This window comes from Gymnoscopelus microlampas (assembly GCF_963454915.1).
Source record: "Gymnoscopelus microlampas genome assembly, chromosome: 1".
Classification (NCBI taxonomy): domain Eukaryota; kingdom Metazoa; phylum Chordata; class Actinopteri; order Myctophiformes; family Myctophidae; genus Gymnoscopelus; species Gymnoscopelus microlampas.
This window is the reverse complement of record NC_139962.1, coordinates 41,509,181-41,519,180: the sequence shown is the minus strand read 5'-3', so window position 1 is coordinate 41,519,180 and position 10,000 is coordinate 41,509,181. Positions and strand designations below refer to the sequence as shown.

Here is a 10,000-nt window from a genome sequence, read left to right as displayed (position 1 = left end):
CCTTTAAGGGTGATTGGATTGTACCATCCATGACTCCAGTAGAATTACTATTAAGAACTTATCCAGTCTGTGTTTCACTGTGCCTACTTTCCTCTGCTGTGTGGGGTGTGTATAGTGTAGGTGTGCATCCTTACACAATGGCTAAACTTGCTCACCACACACTACGCCTAAGTAGGTAAACTATGTTAGCAGGCAGGTGCTGCTTGAGATAAGTGTGCACATTCATTTTGATACATTCCACCCCTAACAACCACACGTGCACTCAAAAGGTTCTGGGTTCGATCCTGGGCATCGGCAACTCAGCGAATGAGTAACACGGCTTGGGCAGCTACAGTAAGCGTGTGGTTCTGGGAGCTGATGGGAGGTGTTGCGCTCCACCTCAGAAATCCATCTTCCAGGGGTCTAACGCATTGAAAAGAGGGATGGATGCCCTCGTTCTCGGCTAGGCACGTGAGTGTGCACATGTGCATGTGTGTCATGCACACATTATTGTAAGCTACCCTTATTTTAGTGAATAATATTTTTTATTTTAACCAATCTGTAGGGTAGAGTATGTTAATACAATATAATGAGCACATCTGCATGTGGTATAAGTTATTTGAAGCATATGTTGTAGTTCGGACATCGTTGCAATTACGTCTCTCCGCCGGGAAAGGGAGAGAGCAAACATAAAACTTACGGATTGAAGCTTTAATTTGGTGTGTATTGGTGTGCAAGTGTATGCATGCTGAAGTGTGTGTTATTGTGTATTGCATGGGCGCTGGGTATATATGCAGGCCGGTAGCAGTGTGTGTTCTTGTTTGTGTTCTAGTGTGTGTTGTGTGCACTCAGGCTGGCACTGTGTGTGTTATTGTGTGTTGTTGTGTGTGTTGTGTGCACGCGGGCTGGCACTGTGTGCCAACTTGGCTGTTATTCAATGACATGAGGATGATGAGACAAGTTAATCTGTTTAGAGGAAACAATCACTACAGCGACGACCATGCTTCCCACTGCAAGAAGAACCACGTGAGTGTGTGTGTGTGTGTGTGTGTGTGTGTGTGTGTGTGTGTGTGTGTGTGTGTGTGTGTGTGTGTGTGAGAGATTATTCATTCTTGTGATTTTTTTCTGTGTTTCTTTGAGTGTGTGAGTGACTCTTTGTGTCTGAGCCTGTGCACACATACACACACACACACGCACACGCACACGCGCACGCGCACGTGTGTGTGTGTGTGTGTGTATATGTGTGTTTGTGTTTCCGTGCTTGCTTGTGTGTCCTGGGAAAACAGTTCAGATCAGCAGTCAGAGGTTTACATCCAAGACAAGTCATTGCATTACAGAGACGAGGTTTAATGCAAAGGCATTGTTTCTGAATATAAGCCTGTAGGAAAACAACTGAGTACCTACAGAGAGAGAGATGGAGAAAGAGAGACAGTCACAGGAGAAGAAAAGAGAAAAGATCAGGGAGGAGAAGATCTGAAACCATGTTGGATTGGGAGTGTTATTTTAAACACAAGTATGCGTTCAAAACAATACACAAACACATCCTCATAGGACGCTAGCTTTTTTAGAGCATACCCTGCTGAGAGTGTGTGTGTGTGTGTGTGTGTGTGTGTGTGTGTGTGTGTGTGTGTGTGTGTACTGACGTACTACTACGTATGTGTGCATGCATGCGGGCGTGTTTATGCGGGCTGCAGCAACTTTTGAATAAGGCGATAACCATAGAATTAATTGATTGCACACTATTATTCAATATTATTATTCAGTCAATTATTCTATTCCATGGTATTATTTGTAGCTGTTTTCCTGTACTTAACTGTACAGCAGAGCATAGAGTCAACCATGAATATTGATTTGTAATGTTCTGATGCCAAGTGCAGTTCATAAATTCAGAGATGTCTCTTGGAGGGATCCCTGCCAAAGGGTGTCTGATTCCAATAGTACATCACCTCATGAAATCATATGCGAGACGTCACTTTTTGTTTTGCGTGCATTGTGAACAAAACAAACAAAAAAGTGGACGAATTGACGAGTAAGAGCAGCTTGCCGTTCAAGGTGTATTCATGTGTACACCGCATGTGGGCAGAAATGTTATCTTAAAACAGACATCCTCCTGCTACTGGAACGTCTAAATGCTTCTGCCTACCAGTCTGAACATCAGAAGCCCTGAAAATGACTAGCAAATAAGGCAGATATTCAGCCATTTTCTCACTTCCGTATCTCACATTCTTTTTTATTATATTTTTGGGGCTTTTCTAATTTATTTATAGTGTATAATGGAGATGGACAGGAAACAGGGAGAGAGAGATGGGGAGAGACATGCACTAAAAATCATCGGGAACGGGACTCGAACCCGCTATGCACTGTCAGGCTACTTTAGAGCCTAGGTACCCGGACCGTCCGGGCCCACGTGCAGTCTCTTAACCACTAAGCCCTATTTATAGTAGTCAATAGCAAAAATAGCCTATCTTCAAGCTCACAATGTGTCACATTGCAACACGTCCTATAATGCTAAGAATAGGCATGCCAGGTTGAAAGTGGTTCATTAACTCCTACTAGAAAATAGCTGAAGCATAGCTAGCTAACTGCTGAGCAGAAATGGAAATTCTAGAAGGCATTCTTAAATATAAGATTTTTATAATGGTTTTCAAACTGACGTGATTGACGTGACTGACGATCTGTCTCTGGTAGCCAGACAACTATTCCACAATCTCCGAACACTACATAGAGTCTGGAACTACAAATCCCAAAAGCAGAGAAAGAAAGCTGTCATCTGTTAGTCATTTCTGTACACAAATATCTATTTTATAATATCTTTAAAACATTATTTTTGAATTCCCCATTTGGATAAGCAGCCTGCTATATATGGTTAGACTGATTTTATTTTCTATCTGTCAGAGGGAAGCATTTGAAAATTGTGTGAGTCAACAGTTTGGCTCGAGAGACAACGCTCTCATTGGCTAGTGGGATGTTTGCACCAGATCTCAAAGATTTTGTCATGGACAGAAACGCCCAGGCCAAAATGGTATAGCCTGTACCTGGCATATTTGACATTGATGTTCAACTATGGTGTTCCTTTTTGCCATGAACACTGAGTACCTGAGTATCAGACGGGAAGCAGGACATCCCACACACGCCATGGCTGACAGGACACTCCAGGTAGGAGCAAATGGCCCCTCCCTCCTCTCCTCCTGACCCCTCTTCCTCTGCTACAGGAAGGCTCCTGGCCCTGGCGGGGTCCCGACCACATGACCTGAGGCTGCGTCTCAGGACCTCGTACCCCAGCATGATCCCACTGGGACGGCCTGGACTGGACCAGTTCAACCTCGCCGCTCTTAAAGACACACAGGCAGAGACAGAGGCAGGGTTCATGTGCTCATTGGAGTTCTGTGAAATATGCATATTAGTGGCAAACAGACTTTCTTTTTAACCTGTTATAAACAACCAATTAAGTATTATAGTAAATATGCAAAAACATTATCTCTATATAGTATATACTGTAAGCGCAGAATGTCTATTACATGTACTGTATAATTTATAAGAGCAAATTCAGTTGATAACTATGAAAATGAAAGATGAATTAAGAACAGAGAGAAATGTTGGGCTGCAGAACAGTGTGTGTGTGTGTGTGTGTGTGTGTGTGTGTGTGTGTGTGTGTGTGTGTGTGTGTGTGTGTGTGTGTGTGTGTGTGAGTCCATTACCTGGAGCTAAGCACAAGAGTGTGTGGGAGGGCAAGGTCAGCTGGTAAGTCCTCCACTGTGGTCAACTGAGTAACATTGCTCTTTACACATTTATACACAGTACACACCTCCACCTGACGTGTGCGCACACACACACACACACACACACACACACACACACACACACACACACACACACACACACACACACACACACACACACACACACACACACACACACACACACACACACACACACACACACAAACTGTATCATCACAGATCATAACACTTAAATCATGGGTACAGTATGTGTCAGTGTGTGTGTGTGTGTGTGTGTGTGTGTGTGTGTGTGTGTGTGTGTGTGTGTGTGTGTGTGTGTGTGTGTGTGTGTGTGTGTGTGTGTGTGTGTGTACCTGTACACTGTAGATTGTGAAGGGCAGCAGTCCCCCCAACAAGTAAGATCCTGAGGTGTTGTCAGTGCTGCCATGGAGTCGGTCATTAAGGTAGATGCTGTAGGATTTAATGGCTCCGTTGGGCCGTTGAGGAGGAGACCACAGAACTCTCACTGTAGTGCTGTTAACTACAACCACCTCTGGAACAGACACACCCTGAGGCTCTGAGCACACACACACACACACACACACACACACACACACACACACACACACACACACACACACACACACACATATACACATACACATACACACACACACACACACACACACACACACACAGGTAATACTGATCAATAAACTACGTAATGAAAATTGAGTTACTATAGTAACTCCAGAACTGCGTTTGTGTTACTATAGGTGGACCCTAGTATAGTGTACCGACGTCTGATGTCAAAACCACAACCCCTGGTTCACCTAAGTGTTTTTCCAATTCTACCAAAAAACTGTGTTACAAAAAACTGAAAGAAAAATGAGCCAGGCGATTTTACTCATAATTATGGTTATGAAGCATCAACTGACGGTGAAAAAGTACTAATTTATCCAACTTTGGTACTATATACGGTAGTAACATACTGTAGTAACACCAGTTATCAGAGTTACCATAGTAACTCCAGAGATGTGGTTGTTACTGACGGACCTTCAATAACATTATGCGAACATTTCTCAGAGGTGGTAAAAGCTGTCTTTGTTGGATAGAAGAGGAGAGGAGAGCGACTGCATGGATCAAACCTCAACACCCAATTTGAACCACACAAACCATGTTTGTGTGTGAGAAAGATGTGTGCGTGCGTGTGTATGCAGCGTGCATGTTAGTGTGTGTTCGTGTGTCATCTGGCAGTAAATGACATGTAGAAGAACGTGGCCTGGGTTGAGGGTTGAATTAACTCTCTCTCACTGAGAATAATGTTTTCTCTGTTTCTGTGTCATTGGTCATTCTGCTACCCCCCCCCCCCCAAACTCTCCCTCAGATAATTCCTCCATAACTTTCTTTCAGGTCAGCACTTCCTCAATTACAATCAATAATGAAGTCAAACTCTAATTCTCGGAATAGTGCGATCCTCGCTTTGCAAAGTTTCCACGATCATTATTATAATAGATAAACCACACAGCTGGCAGAGAGAGGTCGAGAACGACCCAGTCAGGACGGAGGGAGAGAACGATAGAGTCTGGAGAGGGATGGAGATGAACAGATGAGAAAAGAAAAACAGTGAAATAATAACAATAGGATTTTCAGCAGAGGTTATCATTGATCACACTCAATCCATCCTCCTCAGCGAAAGACAAGTTAACCCAGCTAATTTCCTACAACACACTCACCCCAGACCACTGCTCTACATGTCATTTACCTGCTAGATGGTATTATTAACGCTATATTACACACACACACACACACACACACACACACACACACACACACACACACACACACACACACACACCCCTGTGTTAGCGTAGCCCCTTAGATTGCAGGCCACGTTAAGATGGTTGGAAGGGTCGAGCAGCGATAGATATTTGGTGTGTGAATGTTTTCATTATGTCATTATGTGTGTGTGTGTGTGTGTGTGTGTGTGTGTGTGTGTGTGTGTGTGTGTGTGTGTGTGTGTGTGTGTGTGTGTGTGTGTGTGTGTGTGTGTGTGTGTGTGTGCGTGTGTGCGTGTGCGTGTGAGTGTGGGTGTGTGAGTGTGAGAGTCTTACAGCTGTAAAATAATGAAATTACCTCTCAGCCTCTCAGTTAAACGAGCCGTGGTTTGCCTTCAGCACCTAATGATTTTCTAATGTTTTTAATGCACTTTTTATTATACTAGTCAGATTAGAGAGGAGATATAGAGAGAGAGGGATAGAAAGAGAGGTGGGAGAGAGAGAGAGAGAGAGAGAGAGAGAGCAAGAGAGAGAGAGAGAGAGAGAGAGAGAGAGAGCAAGAGAGAGAGAGAGAGAGAGAGAGAGAGAGAGAGAGAGAGAGAGAGAGAGAGAGAGAGAGAGAGAGAGAGAGAGAGAGAGAGAGAGAGAGAGAGAGAGAGAGAGAGAGAGAGAGAGGGAGAGAGAGTTACTGGAGAGAAAGCCTTAAAAAAGAGGGAGCAGTCAGGGACGACACACAGGAGACAGTTGGACGCAGATCTCTAACAATATAATATTAGCAGAGACAGTCCAGAGGTCTGAATTTGTTCTAGTTATTTCTATGTCATTTCATTCTCTACGGAACTCCTCCAGATCATATTCAAATACGCTGTGATCTGTTCACTATTGGAACAGTGAACATCTCATGGCACATCCATTCAAGGTGCTTTGGAAGCTAAAAGCGTTGCGGCTGAGAGGATGAACCTTGACCTGCAGATGACCCCCATACAGAGGTCATAAAACAGTTTGTCTTTTATACAGCTGACTTGTTTACTCTCTAGGCAAGAACGAAATGTATTGTTCAGTCAACAAGATCAGTGGTTCTGAAAGATGTTCATTTCGAGGATAACATTTCGTTCCATTTGTCTCAATGTTACAGACATGGAAGGGTCCATTTCCCCCTTAACCACTTAAATCCCATATGGTTGAGCGGAGTCCCTCAGGGTTCTATACTAGTGTATTTCCTGTTTTCTGTTATTCTAGGGAAAGCTTTTGCTGAAAATAGCAGATCGAAAAGCTCACCTTGCGACGCAGCGCAATCTGCTATTTTCAGCGAAAGCTTTCCCCACAATACGGAGGCTGGGGTTAAGGAACCCTGAGGGTCCCTCAACCTCTCTTTGAGAACAACTAATCAAGATGGTGCACAGCCAAATTACCCTCAATAATAATAATATTCTGTTTTGTGTATTTAACACCACAATGGCTGGTGTGTTTGAAGGGTGTGGTTAACCACTTAAACCTTACTGTATATACTTTGTTGACCGGGGTCCCCCGTGGCTCTGTTCTTGGATCCCTCCTTTTTTTGTCTACACCAAATCTTTTCACAGAAAATGGCCAATCTATAAGCTCACAGCGCGTCGCAATGTTAGACAAAAATAGACTCTAGGGTTCAAGTGGTCGATCTGGTGAAGTATTGCGTTTATGTTCTGCTAGGCCAAACCAACAGCATGTCTGACAGGTAGAGGATGGTTTAAGAGTGTGTGTGTGTGTGTGTGTGTGTGTGTGTGTGTGTGTGTGTGTGTGTGTGTGTGTGTGTGTGTGTGTGTGTGTGTGTGTGTGTGTGTGTGTGGGTGCTACTAACAAGCGCATCACAACACCTTACATCATCTCCACACTCACAAACACACCTTGTATTGATCTGAAGCATCACTACATGATGCACTTAGCATCTCCTATGACACCCACCCACCCACCCACACACACACACACACACACACACACACACACACACACACACACACACACACACACACACACACACACACACACACACACACACACACACACACACACACACACACACACACACACACACACAGAGTTGACAGAGTTCAGATTGGAGACATGAACACACAATCACCTGAACCTTTTAAGTGTGTACTCAAAACACATCGTTTTAAGCTCGTTTTTACACAGAAGCATGAACAAGTAAAACCCCAACGTAGTGTCACTTTGGTTGCCGTGCCAGGCATCGAGTTGGTCGGGTAGGCGGTTTTACAGAACCGCCGATCTGACCAATATGCCCAAATACTGCATATGCATACACTGTATTGAGATCCTGTTATCAACAACCGCCGATCTGACCGTTTTCCCCATATATGGTCATGCACATATATGGGAACTTGGCAACATTGCCTTCTTCTCGATCAAGTCTGCATTCCACCCTGGACTACCCTGTATGATGTAAAACTCTCAATCACAAACAGTCATAGAAACAACCACATAGACACACTGTACCGCAATACAGGCTCACAGTCACACACAGACACACACCTCCATCGTCGGTGGTGACAGTGACTGTAGAGTTAGTGGTGTTGTGCGCTCCGTTGGACACCCACAACGACACATGGTATGTAGAGCTGGGCCAAAGGTCACCTATCACCGTGGAGACGATTCCAGGTGGAAAGGTCAGAGTTTGCGTGATGTGGTCCGAGTCTAACAATAGAAAGTAGAGCTCCACATCACCCTGCAGGTCCTGAAGACCTGAGAAAGAAAAGAGAATACTTTTAAAAAGAAAGATGAGTAGAAACATTGATATAGTGCATCTACAGTATGTAAGTAACAGGGTTAAGGAGAGGTGTGTCCGTACTGGGTTGAGTCCAGTTGACCTGCACAGCAGTGTGGTTTACTGGGAGGACAGACAGAGACGGGGGACGGAGGGGGACTCCTGCCATGGTCACCATGGTAACAAACTCTCCAGCAGAGTAGCCCACATCATTATGGACTAGTAGCCGGTACTGGTACCAGGTGAACCTAGTAAGGAGACAATGTAATTACTTATTTATTTGTTCATCAGGGACAATGCACATCAATCAACATAGCAGGTTCTACATCCAATGTAATGAGCCAGAGTTAGCTGAAAGCTAATTCATCTGTAGTCCCTGTCGTGGACAGGTTGTTAAAAGTGGTGTCCTAAAATTACCAATACAAAACAATACCAGTATGTGTGGTACATCTGTCTTAAGTATATTGTAAAGCAGTGCTTCTAAACCTATACTTCTGAGAGTGTACAAATGGAACCACACAGACCCGTAATGCGTCGCTCTTTTGCAAGATGCAAGGTCAAAACCACGTTTTGTGGTCATCTCTAAAATAAGCAAATATATGAGATGTACACTGTTGATTTCTCACCTTAAATGTCCTAAGGAGTTAATTTATGGCAAAATAATGGTTGTAGTAACCATTTGACACATATACATTTGAAAGCTAGCTAGTTGTGTGTCACCTCAGCTTGACCAACCCAGAGCAACAACACTGCCTTCTCCTCAGGGCTTCCCATGCAGAGCTCAGGTTAGTACTACCTCCGGAGCAGGACCCAAATTAGGTTCTGAGAGAGAACCGTATCTGAAACCAAGCCGTATGGAAACAAATCCAGAACCTGTGTCGCTCAGTGCTGATAAAGCTCCATGTCAGTACTGAGATCCATTATTGTACATAAATAATAACCTGGATTATCCATATTCATATTCGCCTCCCCTGACAGTTGCTCAGTATCATTCAGTTCATATGATGATGGACAGATAAGAAAATAAATCATAGGTCAACAAACAAACAGAAACAAAGTTTGAAGTCCTCATGTATCGAACCGTTCCTGTCTGGGTTTTTCCAGAGGAAACAGACAAAATGGAGTACATCTAGTAGGGGGGGAGAGAGAGAGAGAGAGAGAGAGAGAGAGAGAGAGAGAGAGAGAGAGAGAGAGAGACAAGGGAGAATGAGAGAGAAATATGTGTGTGTGAGAGAGAGAGAGCGAGAGAGAGAGATCGAGAGAGAGAGCGAGAGAGAGAGAGAGAGAGAGAGAGAGAGAGAGAGAGCGAGAGAGAGAGAGAGAGAAAATCTGCTTTCCACCGAGTGCCAGAGTGAGATTAGGGGCTGCAGCGTGAAAAACAATTTAATTCCTTGTGATATTTGTTTAATGTATCTTTGAGCTTTATTAACAAGATGGCTGCCGTTTGCTCTACAGCTCATTTCACTAATCTCACCTGCTTAGGCCTTTATCTTGGTAGAACAATTTGGTGCCGGAGTAAACACGGACCCAGCGATGAAGATCTTCAGAGTGGGGGCCAGGGAGAGGAGGGTGGGTACGGGGCGGGGCTGTGGTTGCCGTGGGGATGGTGGCACTGGCCAGGGGCTGCTGGGTTTTACGTCTGAGCAGCTCATATCTGACAGGAAATGAAACAACTAGTTAAACACGTACGGCACGCACGCACGCACGCACGCACGCACGCACGCACGCACGCACGCACATACATACATACACCTCTTCACTCC

At 44.4% G+C, this 10,000-nt stretch overlaps 1 protein-coding gene across 1 annotated transcript in view; it reads right to left on the bottom strand.

The window, feature by feature from the left end:
• Positions 1-10,000, bottom strand: part of ush2a (Usher syndrome 2A (autosomal recessive, mild)) — a gene marked incomplete at both ends in the record, with an annotated part of 295,634 nt that overhangs the window by 103,533 nt on the left and 182,101 nt on the right. Inside the window, 6 exons of the mRNA XM_084054952.1 lie at positions 3,076-3,310; positions 3,678-3,790; positions 4,073-4,275; positions 8,006-8,215; positions 8,322-8,485; positions 9,712-9,891. Of these exons, the coding sequence (XP_083911078.1) occupies positions 3,076-3,310; positions 3,678-3,790; positions 4,073-4,275; positions 8,006-8,215; positions 8,322-8,485; positions 9,712-9,891 (1,105 nt within the window). The remainder of the gene's footprint in view (positions 1-3,075; positions 3,311-3,677; positions 3,791-4,072; positions 4,276-8,005; positions 8,216-8,321; positions 8,486-9,711; positions 9,892-10,000) is intronic.